This window comes from Pelophylax lessonae (genome assembly GCF_965119305.1).
Source record: "Pelophylax lessonae genome assembly, chromosome: 8".
NCBI lineage: Eukaryota > Metazoa > Chordata > Amphibia > Anura > Ranidae > Pelophylax > Pelophylax lessonae.
The window spans coordinates 77,577,933-77,599,359 of record NC_138775.1 but is presented as its reverse complement, the minus strand read 5'-3'; the positions used below and the strand labels follow the sequence as shown (position 1 = coordinate 77,599,359).

General features: G+C 38.3%; 1 protein-coding gene across 1 annotated transcript in view; it reads left to right on the top strand.

Moving 5' to 3' along the window:
- The window catches only part of SYN2 (synapsin II), a 462,275-nt gene that overhangs the window by 237,495 nt on the left and 203,353 nt on the right, over positions 1 to 21,427 (top strand). Inside the window, exons 2-3 of the mRNA XM_082266531.1 lie at positions 4,127 to 4,184; positions 10,357 to 10,448. Of these exons, the coding sequence (XP_082122657.1) occupies positions 4,127 to 4,184; positions 10,357 to 10,448 (150 nt within the window). The remainder of the gene's footprint in view (positions 1 to 4,126; positions 4,185 to 10,356; positions 10,449 to 21,427) is intronic.

The window sequence follows — 21,427 nt, the reverse complement described above, 5'->3', positions numbered from 1 at the left end:
GTGTGAACCAAGCCTAAAGCTGGCCATGCCCATGAGATTACATAGTTACATAGTTGCATAGTTAGTCAGGTTGAAAAAAGACACAAGTCCATCTGGTTCAACCAAAAAAAAACAAAAAACAGTATTGAAAACCCAACCATACAATCCCATATACACAATTGTTGATCCAGAGGAAGGCAAAAATAAACCCCAGCAAAGCATGATACAATTTGCTACAGCAGGGGAAAAAAATTCCTTCCTGATCCCCCGAAAGGCAATCGGATATTCCCTGGATCAACTTTACCTAAAAAAAATGTTAATAACTATTTATATTATGTACACCTAGGAAAGAATCCAGACCTTTTTTAAAGCAATCTAGTGAGCTAGCCAGAACCACCTCTGGAGGGAGTCTATTCCACATTTTCACAGCTCTTACGGAAAAGAAACCTTTCCGTATTTGGAGACGAAATCTGTTTTTCTCTAGACGTAAAGAGTTCCCCCTTGTCCTCTGTGTTGACCTTAAAGTGAACAACTCAACACCAAGTTCACTATATGGACCCCTTATGTATTTATACATGTTGTTCATATCCCCCCTTAATCTCCTCTTCTCAAGAGAGAATAAATTCAGTGCCTCTAATCTTTTCTCACAGCTGAGGTTCTCCATGCCTCTTATCAGTTTGGTTGCCCTTCTCTGTACTTTCTCCAGCTCCCCGATATCCTTTTTAAGAACTGGTGACAAAAACTGAACTGCATATTCCAGATGAGGTCCTACTAATGATTTGTACAAGGGCAAAATGATATCTCTCTCTCTGGAGTCCATGCCTCTGTTGATTACAATCAGCATGCTTTTTGCTGCAATTCACAACACAGGTCAAATGACAGGACTTGGGTAAATATAATGTTCCCAGTGAAACCCATCTCTGTATTACATTACATCAGGAAAAAGTTATACCTTTTGCAGTTTTTCAAATTGAATACAGTGCATGTGAAAATACTCACTCAGATGGTTAGTATTTCCCTGATATGCCCGTCTGACTCAGCTCCTAGAGTGGGGGTCTCAAAAGTATGGTCTATGGGCCATAACTGGCCCGCTACAAGATTTTACATGCCCCACAGCACTATACTGTGATGGGGGCAGTGATGAAAAGGGAGGGGGTCTCTGATGTGAGAGGGGCACATCTGATGGGAAAGGAGAACTCTAATGGGGGCCGGGGGGGGGGGGGGACTCTGATGTGAAACAGGGATAAGATGTAAAAGAGAAGAACTGTGATGTGATGGGGGTGGGGCGGGTTTTTATGTGAATGGTGGACTCTGATGTAACGGAGGCTCTGATGTCATAGGGTTGGCTTCAAATGTGAAAGGGGAGACAGCTATTGCAAAGTTGGAACTTATTTTAATTATTAATGTGAAGTTATTTTTGGAGTTTTTATTTGTTTAGATTTTATTATTTTATTTATAAAAAATGATTTTCTTTTTTTTTTTTTGGCCCATGAATATTCGTAAAATATACAATGTGGTCCTCATATTGAAAAGATTGGAGACCCTTGTCCTAGAGGTTGGCTCCTGCCAGCTTGACAAACTGCTTTTGCATGATTACATTTATTCAAGAAGGGATAAATGCAGAATTTGATTTATGTGCATGTAATTTAGGCTTATTAGGCAATGCATTATGAATTGAAAAGTTCCATTCATAATGCAATAATATAAGCCTCCAGACTTCATCTTAGAATGCAATTCTAAATTATTTTATGGCATTTCGTTCTTTTAAATAACACACTTAATAACTTCATAAAGCAGCATAAAAGTTAATATTGTTTTATCTAGCCGAGGTTTCTTCCACGTTTTATCTTGACGAATATCTTCAATGCCCTGGGCTCCAGACATAGAAATGGTTGTCTGTGATTTTCAACCCACTGGTTAAATTGGATCTGTAAATAAGGTATAACGGTACTGCAGGCTTTATGGGAAATGGACTGTTTTATTGAATCAGTCCAAAAAAATTGGTCTCCACTGATAAAGAATGTGGTTTCTCTGATATTATTATCTGAGTTGGTCATGACATTTTCTTGAAGCTCAAATGAATGCAACACATACCCTAATTGTATAAACAATAGAAAAAGCCATAGTATATAAAAATTACTGTAGCTCCTGTATCTTGCTGCTGAAGTGTATAAGTTGATATAGAATTTATAATTCAAAGTTTTGGAATGCTACAGTTTAAAATAATGAAATATAACTTTGCATCCAACTGGCATAATAACCTGAATCTGTCATTTTAACTTTTCCTGTTATCCCTTGCATAGCAGCAGACTTGGAAAGGGAGGAGCAGCTTTAGGAGTCAGCCAGCTCTGCTCTGCACATATACTGACAATGAACACACTGTGAGGAGGAGAGAGCAAAGGGATGACATGTCAAGGCAATGCTGCTCCTTCAGTGTCCAATCAGAAGGCTGCAGCTGGGAAAGTGACATCACTGAATTCCTTAAAGTGGTTGTAAACGTTTGTTTTTTTTAAAAAAACCAAACATGCCTATTCTTATCTGCTCTGTGCAATGGTGCACAGAACAGCCACGATCCTCTTCTTCTGGGGTCCCCTGCCAGCGCTCCAGGCCCCTCCTCTTCATCTGGTAGCCCCACCAAAAGCGGCTTTCCATGGGTGCACCCATGCAGGGTCACTCCTGAGTCTCGCTGCTGTGTTCATTGACACAGACAGCGGGATTCGGCCCCGCCCCCTGCTTCCGTCTCACAGCTTTTTATTGACAGCAGCAGGAGCTAATAGCTCCTGCTGCTATTATTCTGTCCAATGAGGAGAGCAACAGCGGCTGAAGCTGCTGCGCTCGTGCACATCGATGGATCGGATCTGTCTCAGGTAAGGAAAAGGGGGGTCTGGGGGGGGGGGGGCTGCAGAACAGAAGCTTTTTCACCTTAATGCATAGAATGCATTAAGGTAAAAAGCCTTAAGGCTTTACAATCACTTTAACTGCAACAGAAACTGGTTTGCTGGTTGGGCTTTCTAGGCGAGTTGAATGAATCATGAAAGTGGCTACACATATATGTATTTTTTTTTTCACATTTAACAGGTCAAGACTTTAATAATAAAATGCTCTGGGTTTAATAAGATACAGACAGTATCACAAGTCACACTTGTTAGTGTGGAAGCTCATATGGCACAAGCTTGTAATGAGAGCCACATTGTGGACAGCGGCTCCCTCATGGATCCAGAACCAGATAACTGCAGAATTGTCTTCTTCTCAAATACAACCAACAATTCTCTGTTTGTTGACGGAGGGCACAATATGGGGTTTTCCTTCGTCCCTGGAGCCGATTCCTTTGGTTATTTTAACTGTGTATTTACTCAAGTGTCTTGAGCTCCGCTATAAATTTAAATTTTCTGGAACTTATGGAAACCCAACCTAAGGGAACCTTGTCTGCTACCTTCTGAACTTGCTATTTAGTAGCTACCTTGAAGACTCTCTTGCTTTATAGCTTTAGGTACAGTATGCAGGTAAAGGCTTAAGCTTTTTCCCTAACATTATGATATGCATACCCATTGCGAGTTAGTGACTTTAGAAAGTATTCAAGCTAGTGCATCAGCCTTACCACAGCCAGTCAGCAGAAAGAAGCCAGCAATATCAGTCTCCATATTTCATGCAGGACTGGTTTACTTTTGGCTGGAAGCAGCAATAAAGATGGCATTCAGAGAAGCAGTATAATTGCAGGATGGTTGGTACTGTTTGTGCTTTAAGAGCCTTAGCTCCACTCTTCATGGTGATTGTTGACAGTGAACACTTAGAGGTAAGAGCTCTTGCTTCAGCACATTAGGTATAGTTGTCCGGTACCAGGCCCAAAATACCACTGCTCTGCACACCTCCCATCATTGATATTCCAAGACAGCTGGAAAGTCTCTCCAGTCCATACTAGGCAAATGGTATGGTAGGGTTAGAAGGCTGTTTGACTTGTAACCACTACATGCATTTTGTGGATAAAAACCTGCATTCTGGAGAATAACTGCTTGTCATACATTTTCATGTTATATTAGTTGCCTATGATATTGTAACTTGAAAGGTTTTGTGATTGACCCTGTTAAATCTTTTATAGTGTATATGCTGTATTATTTTAAGCTATACTTAATTTTATCTCTATTTTCAGGACAAAATGTTTTAAAGGAAAGAAGCTTCAAGGGGATTATGACATACGAGTTGAACAGGTAAGAGGAGAAATATCATAAGAAATTTTACATGTTTAATACATACAGTATGTATATTTAATATATTTAATATACAGTATCTCACAAAAGTGTGTACACCTCACATTTATGTAAATATTTTATAATATCTTTTCATGTGACAACACTGAAGAAATGACACTTTGCTGCAATGCAAAGTAGTGAGTGTACAGCTTGTATAACAGTGTACGTTTGCTGCCCCTGAAAATAACTCAACACACAGCCATTAATGTCTAAACCTCTGGCAACAAAAGTGAGTACACCCCTAAGTGAAAATGTCCAAATTGGGCCAAAAATGTCCAAAAGTGTCAATATTTTTTGTGGCCACCATAATTTGTCAGAACTGCCTTAACCCTCTTGGGCATGGAGTTCACCAGAGCTTCACAGGTTGCCACTGGAGTTCTCTTCCACTCCTCCATAATGACATCATAGGGCTGGTGGATGTTAGAGACCTTGCGCTCCTCCGCCTTCTGTTTGAGGATGCCGCACAGATTCTTCATAGGGTTTAGGTCTGGAGACATGCTTGGCCAGTCCATCCCCTTTACCCTCAGCGTCTTTAGGAGGGCAGTGGTCGTCTTTGAGGTGTGTTTGGGGTCATTATCATTTTGGAATACTGCCCTGCAGCCCAGTCTCCGAAGGGAGGGGATAATGCTCTGCTTCAGTATGTCACAGTACATGTTGGCATTCATGGTTCCCTCAATGAGCTGTAGCTCCCCAGTTCCAGCAGCACTCATACAGTCCTAGACCACGACACTCCCACCACCATGCTTGACTGTAGGCAAGATACACTTGTCTTTGTACTCCTCACCTGGTTGCCACCACACATGCTTGACACTGTCTGAACCAAATAAGTTTATCTTGGTCTCATCAGACCACAGGACATGATTCCAATTATCCATGTCCTTAGTCTGCTTGTCTTCAGCAAACTGTTTGCGGGCTTTCTTGTGCATCATCTTTAGAAGAGGCTTCCTTTTGGTGACGACAGCCATGCAGACAAATTTGATGCAGTGTGTGGCATATGGTCTGAGCACTGATAGGCTGATCCCCCAACCTCTGCAGCAAAGCTGGCAGCACTCATATGTCTGTTTGCCAAAGACAACTTCTGGATATGACGCTGAGCACGTGCACTCAACTTCTTTGGTCGACCATGGCGAGGCCTATTCTAACTGGGACCTGTCCTTATAAACTACTATATGGTCTTGGCCACCATGCTGCATCTCGGTTTCAGGGTCTTGGCAATCTTTTTATAGCCTAGGCCATCTTTATGTAGAGCAAAATTCTTTTTTCAGATCCTCAGAGAGTTCTTTGTCATGAGGTGCCATGTTGAACTTGAACTTCCAGTGAACAGTATGAGAGAGTAAGAGCGATAACACCAAATTTAACACACCTGAGACCTTAGAACACTTACAAGTCACATGACACCAGGGAGGAAAAATTGCTACTTGGGCTCAATTTGGACATTTTCAATTAGGGGTGTACTCGCTTTTGTTGCCAGCAGTTTAGACATTAATGGCTGTGTTAAATTATTTTGAGGGAATGGCAAATTTACACTGTTATACAAGCTGTACACTCACTACTTTACATTGTAGCAAAGTGTAATTTTTTCAGTGTTATCACATGAAAAGATATAATAAAATATTTACAAAAGTGTGAGGGGTGTACTCACTTTTGTGAGATACTGTACATTCTATAATATATTCTATTTTGTAAAAATAAAGTTGTCCTCACATGTTGGCTATGATTATACTATAAGAGCAAGGAGGAATGTACATTGAATAGGAGTAATAGATTTTAAGGCTACATTCATACATAGGGGTTGATTTACTAAAACTGGAGAGTGCAGCTCTCCATAGAAACCAGTCAGCTTCCAGGTTTTTTTTTTTTTTTTTAGTCAAAGCTTTAACAATTAGATAAAGAAGAGTCTGGATGGCCGAAGGGCACGCTGAGATCCAAAAACGCCTTTATTCGATTAAAATCATGTTCATTTATTTATTTATTTTTTTTGCAAAAGGTGAACTTAGCCTTTAAAGAAACAGTACTTGTTTTGTAGCACTGTACCAAGGATCGCCATACATTATTTAAAGGTTTGTAGATTAAATGGAAGACCTCTAGTTGACTGATAATCTGATAGACCAAAGAGTGTTCTGGTTAGCTCCAAGTGCACAGTATCTGTATGGTAGGACCTACAACTCCAGAAAGCAATGTCAATATGGTCCTTCACCTGTTTAGAGTGTACTTCTGGGAGATTAGGACCCTCCTGTGTTAATAGGGATTTCTGCCCCTTGGAGACAAGAGATTTCTGTGTTGGTTGAGTTATCAGTAGCCAGACACAGGTCCTGCCATCCTTCTTGGATGGGTTTTTAATGTTTATAGCTGTTCTGTTCTCGCTACACGTTTGCCCCTTGGTGTGTATGTAGCTCAACATACAGTTAAACCTTCAATCCTATAATAACCAGTCTGTCTGTAACCTTCGCTTTTATTACGATGAACAGATGGTGGTCACATAAGAACAGGATATGCAAGCGATATGATAGGATATGGATATATGAGTATGCGGTGAAATTAGAAATGAAAAGATAAGAACATACAATCAGTACATGAACATAAACAAGATATGCACTGGGTATACAGCTAACAGTTCACAGGCATACCAGCGATGCTTCCTAGAAGGTTTCAGGAATTTTCCTCAAGAACATGAGATGCAGGCCTAGCTGGTCCCCATGAGGTGTCTGAAAATGGAGACTTTTAAGACTTTTAAGAGGTGGAGCTAGTTACTAGTGATAAAGAACAGGAAATGTACAGTACCATGGAATACTCACCATCAGTAGTCTTTTGTTAAGAGTGGCATCTTGTGGACAATGTCGATATTACAAGTTCCAAAAATATTATTTCTTCCTTAGGCTGAAGGCATGACAATAGTCCTGTTTTTAGTGGATTGCCCATTTGATAAGGTCTTTTACCAGGGCATCTTTCAATTCAACCCTTGAAGACCTTGCCACAGGTTTTTCCACCAGTCAGATGCAAACATTTCTACCACATACAGTATGGGGTTGATTTACTAAAACTGAAGAGTGCAAAATCTGGTGCAGCTGTGCATGATAGCTAATCAGCATCTAATTCCAGCTTGTTCAATTAAGACACAAAGATTCATGCTGCTCACAGGTGAGTCGGCTTCAGTGGCATGATCTCCTCAATGCAGGGTGCTCGCCTAGTCGCAGCTGTGACAATTAGGGAAAGAAGAGTCTGGATGGCTGCATACCACGCTGGGATTAAAAACGCCTTTATTCGATTAAAACCATAAAAGTCATTAAGAGCACTACATGTACAAGCTGGGGAGGAACCTGATTTTGCACTCTCCAGTTTTATGTGGTAGAAATGTTTGCACTTGACTGGTGGGAAAACCTATGGCAAGGTCTTCAAGGGTTGAATTGAAAAATGTCCTGGTAAAACACCTTATCAAATGGGCCATGCACTAACAACGAGACTATAAACATTCAAAATCCATCCAAGAAGGATGGCAGGATCTATGTCTGGCTCCCGAAAACTCAACTGACGCAAAAATCTCTTGTCTTCAAGGGGCAGAAATCTCCCAGTGGTAAACCAGAACACTCTTTTGTCTATCAGGTTACGTCAACTAGAGGGCTACCATTTAAGCTACAAACCCCTTTAATTAATTTATGGCGATCTTGGGTACATTGCTACAAAACAAGTACTGTTTCCTTAAAGACTAAGTTCATCTTTTGTAAAAAATAAATAAATAAATAATAATAAATGCACGCTTTTCCATGTAAAAAAAAAAAATTTTTGCATTTTTTTTTTTTTTTTAACCAAAGCATTGCACCCACAATTTATGAAAGCAGTGGGCCTGTGTGTAGGCCTTAGACCCTTGTGCCAGGGAAATCCAAAGTGTGGTGTGCTGTGTTCTCTTCTATAGCTTTCAATAGCTTTAGGTAGTGCCTGCTGATTACTTAGTTAAAGTACGATGCCTTGCAGTTGTGGGGATGAATGCCATTTGGCTCCTGCTCGGCACTTTCCAGATGTAGCTGCCAAGCCTCAAAACTTTTTCCACTGACAAAACATGGAAAATTTATTGACAGAATATATTTTTACTGACAACCTGAAATATGACAGTAACTTAAAATAAGAGAGTTGGTATTTTTTTAAAAAAAAATATATAAACAATGTGTAAAAATGAACAATGTCCATAACAAGTAATCTTCTTGGCTTTACAATGAATAAGTCGAAACAGTGTGACAAAATGTGAGTATGACTAGTATTATGAAAGACTTGAGGAACCCTAGGACTAAGCAGACCATGCCATGGCAAAAAAGTGGTCGTGGTAAGGTTGCACCTAATGGTCGGGGCGACTTGAAGTGGAATAAATAAACAGAACCTGAGCCAAAATTATATAATTTGAGCCTACCTTAAAGTGAAGCTCCACCCAAAAGGGAAATCTCAGCTTATTTGTCTCCTCCCCTCCTCTGCTGCCACATTTGGCACCTTCTTGTGGGAGGGGGGGAGTTTGCAGGTACCTGCTCCCACTTCCAGCTGACTTTGCCACGGCAAAGTCATCTGGAAGCTCAGCCCTCTTCTCTTTCCCCCACCGCCGGGCCATTGACACAGCGCAGAGCATTTGGTGAATGCGCAGTAGGGAACCGGCTGTGAAGCCTCAAGGCTTCCTTGCAGGTTTCCCTTACCCGAGATGGCAATGGCAACTCCCAAGAGGCGGGTGAAGACCCTGCTGGATTCGTGGACAGGTAAATGTTCTTATATGAAAAGTCAGCAGCTACAGTATTTGTAACTGCTGACTTTAAATCTTTTCTGAAGGAGCCTTGAGCTCCCCCTTAATGAAGAACTTAATTGAAATCAGCAACTGTTGAGATAATGAACACTTTGGACAGGACTATGTAATGTACAACATATGGAGTGAAGGAGTTAGGATTCTTTAGGACCATGATATATGAGCAATTGTTTATCAAAACAATTTCAGCTATGAGGAAAGATTAGAGGAACTGAATTTATTCTCTCTTGAGAAGAGGAGATTAGGGGGGAATATGATCAACATGTATAAATACATAAGGGGTGCATATAGTGAACTTGGTGTTGAGTTATTCACTTTAAGGTCATCAAAGAGGACAAGGGGCAATCTTTACATCTAGAGGAAAAGAGATTTCATCTCCAAATACGGAAAGATTTCTTCACAGTTAGAGCTGTGAAAATGTGGAATAGACTCCCTCCAGAGGTGATTCTGGCCAGCTTTGCGAGATTGCTTTAAAAAAGGCCTTGATTCTTTACTAAATGTACATAATACAACTAAGTATTAACATTTATAGGTACGCAAAATTGTAAATATGCAATTTAGTCTAAAAATCTGAAGGTTATGATTTTTCATTTACAGCTTTCAGAGTTTGTAAAAGATCCCCCACACAATTCATTTTCTGAAAGCACATAACCTATAGAACAAAAAAGTGTTTTTTTTTTTTTTTTTTAAGCACCGCAATAGTTGATCAAATGTTTAACAAATCCCTATTTTCACTAAAGATATACTTAATCATTTTTGGCACAAATAAACACAACATAATGTACCTTACAAAGATCCTACTAAGGCCTTGTTCACATGGGGCATACTAAAGTGTACATGCCTGCGAGACCTTGTTTGTCTGCACAGGGATGCCCAAGTGTTCAGCGCATCCTTGTGCAGACAGCCAGTGGTCTGTTTGATGTCTCTTTTTAGAGACAGAGAAAGTGACTGAGGACATAAAATCTCAGCTGCCTTGCTAATGAATAAATAGTGGCCCCTGTGCAGAGTCTGCCTATTCATTCACAAACTTAGTGCAGTAAACACAGTGATAAATGAGCACAGGAGCAATAATTACCGGCGCCCTGAGAACTACAAGCCATCTGCTGCTGTGGTAGATGGGATTTCTAGTTCATTCACAGATCGTTGTGAAATTGGCGTTTTAAAATTGTGAGCAGGGAGAGGATCCTTCATCCACTGTGACATTGGAGGATTTGGGTGGGGGAAATGGGCAGTGCGAGGCTGCTGCATTAGTAACATGTTACATGTTATACCCTGAATACGGGTGTAACATGTTACTAAAGGTGAACTTATTAATTTTTGTACTTAATGTTGTATTTGTTCTCTTACACCCAGGCTGAATTTTCAGAAATAAATCTTGTTGCTCATTCTGATGGGACTTACGCTGTAGACCTGCAGACGTTCCGGAATGGTGCGAAAGTTGTTCGGTGAGTCCCATTGGGTAGATCATGTACCATACAATCCTCCCTCACTTCACAGCTCCAAAATACCCTCAACAGTAAATGAATAGTAATTGTAACTAAATGAATACAAATACAAAATATATAATTAAAATGTGTGTGTGTGTGTGTGTTTATATATATATATATATATACATTTATATATATATATATATATATATATATATATATATATATATATAGCGGTGAGTGGCTGCAAATAAATAAATTGTCTTCCCACAATGTGTTAATAAAATATAAACAGAGGATTTAATTGCGCCTGCCCTAAAGAGAATTATTGAAAATTAGTGATCATGATAAATCATCAAATCAGTACATAATTTCATATGAACAACAGAATAAAGAATAAATATATTTTGCAAATATGCAAAATGTGCAGAAACAGTGAATATCTCAGTCCCTGGATTTTATAATCTTTATAATGTGACTTTCAATTCATCGTCCTCCAATATGTTCAGTGACTCCCACCACCAACACACTCATGCGCTCACCTTCAGGTATGGACCTGATAATCAGGTCACACACACTTCCACCTTTCTGGGACTATTCCCTAATTCCACTCCGCCAAGCCTTCTCTCCACTCTTTCCTCCTGTTGCTTCTCAGGGTGGGATAGATTGTATCCACGTAAGTGGGTGTATGACCCTTTAAGGGATTTTGGATCTTCCTGCAATCAAGATCACACAGCACAAGGGTTCCAAGTAGTGAAGTTAGTTGGAAAAGTGACTTTATACCAAAATAATTGCACTTAAATTAATAAAGCAAGGGATGCACGGTTTCGGCAAGTCACCAGGCTCCACTCAACACGTCTCGTCACGGTCACGTGACTTTGTTCTTGAGGAAGTCACATGACTGTGATGACATATATGAAATTATGTACTGATTTGATGGTTTATTATGATCACTATTTTTGAGTAGTTTTCTTTGAGGTAGGTGCATTAAAATTCCTTGTTTATATTTTACTTCACAGCTACAGTCTTCATTAGTAATACCTGTCTGTGGCATATTTTATGAGACTTTATATGTCTTTACATTTTAGATGACTAAGACTTCATTTGTAAATGGCAAATCTCTGCTAGGGGAAAAATTAGGAAGTAGTCCCTACTATTTCTTTGCAAAGGAAAGAGACAAAAATATTATGTCTAATAAAAGCAAACAATTCTCAAACGTGGTTACACATGTTTGCTATATCTTTGAAATTAGAACATCCTTCACCAGAAGACCAAAATTACAGACTTGCCTGGTTTTCAGTAGTTCTGGTGTCATTCCGTGCGTTTATAATGCTGGCCTAATACAGTATATATAGGTTGTTCTCTGTTTTTTTTTTTTTTTCAAAGCGGCATGCGACCATGTAATTCAATGTTTTATCATGCAGCAGTTTGTTGAATAAGTGCTCCTTACCTTTGTTGCATACCACAATGATTGTAACACCATTCTTGTTGTTTTTTTCTTAAGCACGTATAATGGTTTTAATATGTTCATTTGTTTTTTTACATACTCTGAATATATTTTTTATAATAAACAGAAAAGAAACAAACAAAATTCAAAGAAATACAGTTTTAGGTAAATACATATATATATGTTTAATATATAATGTATTTATCTAGAAAATACCATTTCAAATAATTTCACTAAATTGTTTTCTCCTGTTTATCCTAAATACAGGGAGCTAAAAGAGTTGTAGGTTTTAATACATATGATGTCAACAAAGACATAAGCTCAGTTAAAAAACCAGCACCACATCCCCAAATATAGACATACAAAATTAGAAAAAGAGTTGGGACTTTACAAGTGCTGAAACCTCCCTTTCAGAATAATTCTCTATACACAATCATAAATTTAAAAAGTAAATTTTATTGTACAGTTCATTAAAATGTGTCTAATATTGGTAATAGACATTCTTAAAAGCATTCATCACAAATTCATCAAAACTCATTATAATACCCAAAAAAACCCTAGAGGATGGGGATTCCTTCCTAAAGAAGTGTATAAATGACATTCATATAAAAATGAAATCCCACTTTATATACACAGAACATTTAGTTGGTCGTACAGGGGAGTAAAAAAAAATAAATTACACAATCCGACACATTTCGCCTTGTCGTCTTATTCAGGGGCTTGGAGGGGGAGATGGTAGAATGAAGTTGCTGAAAAAGAAATATAGATACACATAACATATATTGAAAATATGTATATATTGTTTTGTATCATAATTTACAATTTGTATACATGTAGCTCTGGTTACTCTATGCCACAGACATCTGTATCGAGATTCCTCCTATACTCCATAAACGATCCACCCCACAGTGATGTTAGATTATATGGGAAAATAATATAACACTCCTCATAATGTAAATGTATATACGATTTATTGAATAAAAAATAATCCACTCACATAGACAATCAGATGCTCCAGTGTATGTATGGCTGTCTGTACTGTGTGTCAAATCAAGGGGATGGCCGTCATGTCCCAGTGTGTATTGGCGTCACACGTCTTAGGCATTTTGTCACCAAATGACGTCGTCAGGGGCATGGCCTTAAGACGTTCGTGGTGATCTTAAATAGTAAACATCGCTGGGAGTGGGCAGAATAGATGATTGCGTTCCGGCACCCGGAACCATCGTCAACAGGCAATGCGTTCCAGTATCCGGAAATACCAGTGTCACTCACCAAATGTCTCTTCCAAAGCAGCCCGCAAATTTGCCAGGAAAACAACACATATTCTGAAATGTCAGCACAAAATAAGTAATACATTATTTAATATAAGTAATAACAGGAAATATCCAGGCGTTCTCTTCAATGTAATTGCACACATGAAACCAACAGTCTGGGCATGGAGCCATCAACTATCCAGAAGCACATCACATTACAGCCATATTAATACAAAATATACGTCATTTTAAAATAATTTAAAATTCACATTGGTAATTAGCTCTGCCACTAATAGCAGAACCAATACATACATATCTTTAATAAAAAAGTTAATATCAATATACAATTAAGTTAAGATATTTAAAAAACAGATATTCCATCACAGCTATATTGATACAGAAAAATAATAATAGTAATAGACTCCATCTATAATAGCAAAACCGATTAAATAATTTTCTAAAAAATGAACAAAAATAATGTTCCTGTACGATTAAAAACTTCTGCACTATCGCAAAAAAAAAAAAATTATTAAGCATTATTTATAAAAGCATTGATATCCCATTCTATATTCATCCCAAATGGGGTATAAGTCTTGGCCTTATGAATCCAATTGGTTTCAAGTCTTGAAACCCCCCTTGTGTTATTGCTACGCCTCCAGCTCCCTGTGTATTTGTCTGTCCCTAGAAATAATGTACCCACCGGGTTTCTATCGTGACACGTGTCATAATGTTTGGATAGGCTATGTTTAGGATAGCCTTTTAGTATGTTACTAACATGTTCTTTTAATCTATTCTAACATGAAGCATATGGATAGTACGACCTATATATTCCAGACCACAGGGACACTGAATAAGATAAACCACATGTTTGGTTGTACATGTGCTGAATGGCTTAATTGCATATTGTTGGTCAGTAAAGTTAGATTCAAAAGAATCCACCCTCCTCCTCTTCTCAACATTGATTTTACATAAAGCTCACTTCCTACACTGAAAAAAACCTCCCATACTATGGAAAAAAATGTCATCAATGTACCACCTCCAAAGTAACAACTTTGGTCTTGGCCATAAACAAATTAGCTATACTGGGCGCAAATTTAGCGTCCATGGCCACACCCCTATTCTGTAGGTAGTATGAGCCACCAAACCAGAAATAATAGTGGCTCATTGCGAAAAGCAGCAGTGACAAAATAAAGTCTCTCTGGATTTCTACTAATGTGTCAGTTTGCAAATCATGAGCCAAAGCCTCATGACCATGTTGGTGGGAAATGATTGTATAGAGCGAAAAAATGTTGGCTGTAACAAGCAAATACTATATCTTTGAGTTCATTAATCCCCTGTGTGGAATCCTTCAAGAATGAGTGTGTTTTAACCACCAAAGGTTGCAAATAAATGGTCTATGTATTTTCCCACCCTGGATGTCACCAAGTTGATCCCACTAATGATGGGTCTCCCCAGAGGGTGTAGAGGTCCTTATGTACTTTGGGTAAATAAGACATAATAGGGACCCTGGGTGCAACCAGGACCAAAAAGGATTTTTCTTTTTTAGTAAATAGCTTAACTTGGTGTCCTTTATCTACTAAGGCGACAAGCTCCTTCCTATATTTCAGAGTCGGATTACTTGACAGTGGGATATAAGTATCTCGATCAGATAATAATCTGTTCATTTATAACTTAAAAGCCTCAGAATCAAAAATCACAATACCTCTGCCTTTGTCCGCAGGTAGTACTACGATGTCATTCCTGCTTTTCAAAAGTTGTAGGCCTTTGGCAAACATATGATCCATCCTAGCTTTCTTAATGTATAGATTATCTAGGTCTTTGATCACCATATCTCTGAATATAGAGATTGAAGGGGTCAAAGGCCCTGGAGGATTAAAGAGAAAGGCATAAGAAAGGGAGGTAGGTTTAATGTTAGTCGTGAATGGCTGGTTAGAGCGAGGAGGATTGGTAAGCATATATCTTTTAATATTCATTTTACGAATATTCTTTTGAATATCAATAAAAGTTTAAAATTTTACACAAAGGATACAAATATGACACAAAGGACACAATATGGGCACACAATGGTGCATTCAAGATGGACATAAAAGCCAAAAAGAGCCCCACCTGGCCACAAATTCGGTCTATAGCATAGGGTTGGTATCTCAGGTTATTACATCCAGAAGTCGGAATTGAAGGCACTATAAGAAAAAGGAAGCAGATTGCTAGTAAGCTCCCATACCATGGAGCATAAATAGCCAGTATCATGTTCAGAGAGCTCACCAAATGTGGATATACCTATGATGTTTAATATGTAACGTATTTGTCTAGCAAATACGGTTCCAAATAATTTCACTAAATTGTTTTCTCCTATTTATCCTGAGTACAGGGACTTCAAAATGTTGTAGGTTTTAATACATATGGCAGCGCTATATGGTTGATAATCTATTATGTATACAATCCCAATTCCAAAAAAAGTTGAGATGCTGTATAAAATCTATATTAAACAGAATGCAATGATTTGCAAATCTCATAAACCTTCATTTTATTCACAATAGAAAATAAAAAACATATCAAAACTGAGAAAATGTACCATTTTAGGGAAATGGGGAAATGGTCAGCAGTCATGTTTAAATGGCAAAGTGTAACTAGACAAGCGAAACGCTTATTGCCTAGCAAGGTCTATCAAGTGAAAATATGTATATATTGTTTTGTATCATAATTTACAATTTGTATACATGTAGCTCTGGTTACTCTATGCCACAGACATCTGTATCGAGATTCCTCCTATACTCCATAAACGATCCACCCCACAGTGATGTTAGATTATATGGGAAAATAATATAACACTCCTCATAATGTAAATGTATATACGATTTATTGAATAAAAAATAATCCACTCACATAGACAATCAGATGCTCCAGTGTATGTATGGCTGTCTGTACTGTGTGTCAAATCAAGGGGATGGCCGTCATGTCCCAGTGTGTATTGGCGTCACACGTCTTAGGCATTTTGTCACCAAATGACGTCGTCAGGGGCATGGCCTTAAGACGTTCGTGGTGATCTTAAATAGTAAACATCGCTGGGAGTGGGCAGAATAGATGATTGCGTTCCGGCACCCGGAACCATCGTCAACAGGCAATGCGTTCCAGTATCCGGAAATACCAGTGTCACTCACCAAATGTCTCTTCCAAAGCAGCCCGCAAATTTGCCAGGAAAACAACACATATTCTGAAATGTCAGCACAAAATAAGTAATACATTATTTAATATAAGTAATAACAGGAAATATCCAGGCGTTCTCTTCAATGTAATTGCACACATGAAACCAACAGTCTGGGCATGGAGCCATCAACTATCCAGAAGCACATCACATTACAGCCATATTAATACAAAATATACGTCATTTTAAAATAATTTAAAATTCACATTGGTAATTAGCTCTGCCACTAATAGCAGAACCAATACATACATATCTTTAATAAAAAAGTTAATATCAATATACAATTAAGTTAAGATATTTAAAAAACAGATATTCCATCACAGCTATATTGATACAGAAAAATAATAATAGTAATAGACTCCATCTATAATAGCAAAACCGATTAAATAATTTTCTAAAAAATGAACAAAAATAATGTTCCTGTACGATTAAAAACTTCTGCACTATCGCAAAAAAAAAAAAATTATTAAGCATTATTTATAAAAGCATTGATATCCCATTCTATATTCATCCCAAATGGGGTATAAGTCTTGGCCTTATGAATCCAATTGGTTTCAAGTCTTGAAACCCCCCTTGTGTTATTGCTACGCCTCCAGCTCCCTGTGTATTTGTCTGTCCCTAGAAATAATGTACCCACCGGGTTTCTATCGTGACACGTGTCATAATGTTTGGATAGGCTATGTTTAGGATAGCCTTTTAGTATGTTACTAACATGTTCTTTTAATCTATTCTAACATGAAGCATATGGATAGTACGACCTATATATTCCAGACCACAGGGACACTGAATAAGATAAACCACATGTTTGGTTGTACATGTGCTGAATGGCTTAATTGCATATTGTTGGTCAGTAAAGTTAGATTCAAAAGAATCCACCCTCCTCCTCTTCTCAACATTGATTTTACATAAAGCTCACTTCCTACACTGAAAAAAACCTCCCATACTATGGAAAAAAATGTCATCAATGTACCACCTCCAAAGTAACAACTTTGGTCTTGGCCATAAACAAATTAGCTATACTGGGCGCAAATTTAGCGTCCATGGCCACACCCCTATTCTGTAGGTAGTATGAGCCACCAAACCAGAAATAATAGTGGCTCATTGCGAAAAGCAGCAGTGACAAAATAAAGTCTCTCTGGATTTCTACTAATGTGTCAGTTTGCAAATCATGAGCCAAAGCCTCATGACCATGTTGGTGGGAAATGATTGTATAGAGCGAAAAAATGTTGGCTGTAACAAGCAAATACTATATCTTTGAGTTCATTAATCCCCTGTGTGGAATCCTTCAAGAATGAGTGTGTTTTAACCACCAAAGGTTGCAAATAAATGGTCTATGTATTTTCCCACCCTGGATGTCACCAAGTTGATCCCACTAATGATGGGTCTCCCCAGAGGGTGTAGAGGTCCTTATGTACTTTGGGTAAATAAGACATAATAGGGACCCTGGGTGCAACCAGGACCAAAAAGGATTTTTCTTTTTTAGTAAATAGCTTAACTTGGTGTCCTTTATCTACTAAGGCGACAAGCTCCTTCCTATATTTCAGAGTCGGATTACTTGACAGTGGGATATAAGTATCTCGATCAGATAATAATCTGTTCATTTATAACTTAAAAGCCTCAGAATCAAAAATCACAATACCTCTGCCTTTGTCCGCAGGTAGTACTACGATGTCATTCCTGCTTTTCAAAAGTTGTAGGCCTTTGGCAAACATATGATCCATCCTAGCTTTCTTAATGTATAGATTATCTAGGTCTTTGATCACCATATCTCTGAATATAGAGATTGAAGGGGTCAAAGGCCCTGGAGGATTAAAGAGAAAGGCATAAGAAAGGGAGGTAGGTTTAATGTTAGTCGTGAATGGCTGGTTAGAGCGAGGAGGATTGGTAAGCATATATCTTTTAATATTCATTTTACGAATATTCTTTTGAATATCAATAAAAGTTTAAAATTTTACACAAAGGATACAAATATGACACAAAGGACACAATATGGGCACACAATGGTGCATTCAAGATGGACATAAAAGCCAAAAAGAGCCCCACCTGGCCACAAATTCGGTCTATAGCATAGGGTTGGTATCTCAGGTTATTACATCCAGAAGTCGGAATTGAAGGCACTATAAGAAAAAGGAAGCAGATTGCTAGTAAGCTCCCATACCATGGAGCATAAATAGCCAGTATCATGTTCAGAGAGCTCACCAAATGTGGATATACCTATGATGTTTAATATGTAACGTATTTGTCTAGCAAATACGGTTCCAAATAATTTCACTAAATTGTTTTCTCCTATTTATCCTGAGTACAGGGACTTCAAAATGTTGTAGGTTTTAATACATATGGCAGCGCTATATGGTTGATAATCTATTATGTATACAATCCCAATTCCAAAAAAAGTTGAGATGCTGTATAAAATCTATATTAAACAGAATGCAATGATTTGCAAATCTCATAAACCTTCATTTTATTCACAATAGAAAATAAAAAACATATCAAAACTGAGAAAATGTACCATTTTAGGGAAATGGGGAAATGGTCAGCAGTCATGTTTAAATGGCAAAGTGTAACTAGACAAGCGAAACGCTTATTGCCTAGCAAGGTCTATCAAGTGAATTACATCAAAAATAATTTTCTTTGTGAATAAGAAACCACAAACTGTTCACAAAAAAATGACATATTGCAAAAAGTTAATAAATTGTCCAGTCCTCCACAATTCAATGTGTTTAGTGAAAAGATGATGCTCCAACTTTCCCCCATGCAAATACAACAAACTGTTTGTAGTGCAGCTGAAATAATCCACAAGGGATTATTGCGCTATGAAAATTGGCTTCTTACCAAATCAAATGATCCCACCAAGAGATCATATGCGTGTGAGTGGAAGCGCCTCTGAAGATAAGTGGTCAGCCAGCTCCAGCTCCTTATGGTGCTCCTTAATTTTGTTAATCACATCATGTGGCTATAAAAGATAATAGAAGACGCTTATAATGCATTAATGCGTATAAAGCTGGTTTATCAAATAAAAATTGCACTTACATCAAGGACAATGAATACGAGCGATATGGGATAAAATCTTGCACGGCCAACTGTATTGCGGTCCGCGCTAGTTGACATCACTTTGCTACCTCCAATCCAATGCGTTTCCTCTCAGAAGGCATTAACTGGGATAAAGGCTGGAGCTGCCTGACCATTTATCTTCAGAGGCGCTTCCACTCACACGCATATGATCTCTTGGTGGGATCATTTGATTTGGTAAGCGGCCAATTTTCACATATAGAGCACAGCGGTGACACACTTTCCATTGTGAGTTATTTCAGCTGCACTACAAACAGTTTGTTGTATTTGCATGTTGGAAAGTTAGAGCATCATCTTTTCACTAAACACTTTTTTTTGTGGAGCACTGGACTATTTATGAACTTTTTGCACCATTATTTATTTGTCATTTTTTTGTGAACAGATCATGGTTACTTATTCACCCAAAAATAATTTTTTATGTAATTCACTTGATACACCATTCTAGGCAACAAGAGTTTCACTTATCTAGTGACACTTTGCTATTTGAATGTTCACTATTGTTTGATTTTGCTCATTGCACATTGTTTATTGCATCTGTTATCTAATCACTTTTAGGATAATACCTCCATCAAAAACAGCACATCGTATTCATTTCACAACGTCTTTTTCAGCAGCAATTTATTGATTTTACATTTTTGCAACTAAGCACACCTTTTTGTATTATTACAGCAAAAGTGCCCAGACAATGAGGGGTTAATTGTAATCCTCCAGCTCTCTCCCTGGCAGCTGTGGGGTAAATATGTGGGAGGCTGTTTGGCTCTGTTGATAATGATGACAAGGAAAGCATGTATTCCCCTGCCTCCTCCCTCGTTAGTAGATATAAGCATAAAATGTCGGCAGTGTTCTGCTGTGTAAGGATTTCCCACAGTTGCTCAACTCTCTCCTGCTATGAAATTCTGCAACTCCTGTGCCTCAAATGTTTCCCAGTTTTTATGGGGTTAACCATTTTCAGTGTCCAGCTCGGCATTCGCGCTGCACTAGTGCGATTTCCGGGGGGGAGGTTAGAGTTTACAGATGGAAGGAGATCCTGTGATGTCAGCACTCCGCCTCCCGAGCTGCGATCCATAGACACGCCCAAGGACCAGAGTTTTTCAGAGGGCTGTGACAGGCACAGGGGTGAGAAATTTCAGCTACAACAAACACTTTTGATTTTTAAAGAAAATGCTAAAACCTGGTGCACGTCTTTTGGAATTGTCGAACATGAGGTTTTACAACCATTTTAAGCCTTATCTTCGATAGATATACATGTCTTTTGTATGATTACCCTTTGTAAATTGTACTCTGGTACTCTAATGAATAGCATCAGATATCTTTTGTGTTTTTCTTTTTCATACCTATCATTTCCTATGTACTTCCATGAGCTCTTGTTTAATAAAACTCTAATAAAGAAAAAGTTAAATCAAAATGGTCTGTTGCAAATGGGCTCTGTGGTCAGACAAATCAAAAATATTATTTTTGGCAAATATTGGCATTGCGTCCTCCAGACTAAAGAGGAGAGAGACCTTCCTTATTGTTATCAGAGCTCAGTTTTAAAGCCTGCATCTCTGATGAAATGCGTATGGAATTGGCAGCTTGCACATCTGGAAAGGCACCATCATCGTTTGAAGATACTGTATATCCAGGTTTTAGAGCAGCATATGCTCCCATTCAGGTGATGTTTTTCGGGAAGGCCTTGCATATTTCAGCAGGGCAATGCTAAACCGCATACTACATGCATCTATGACAACAGCATGGCGTCTCAATAGAGCAGTCTGGGTGCTTAGGTGCACTGCCTGCAGTCCAAACCTTTCACCAATTGAAAATATTTGGTGCATCTTAAATTAAATATATGACAAAGAAGGTCCAGGACTAATCAGCAGTTACAATCCTATATCAGGCAAGAATGGGACAATATTCCTCTCCCTAACTCCAGCAACTGATCTTCTCAGTTCCCAGATGTTTATAGAGTATTAACAGTAGAGGGGATGCTAAACTTTGGTAAACATGGCCCTGTTCCAACTTTTTTGAGATATGTCGCTGCCATTAA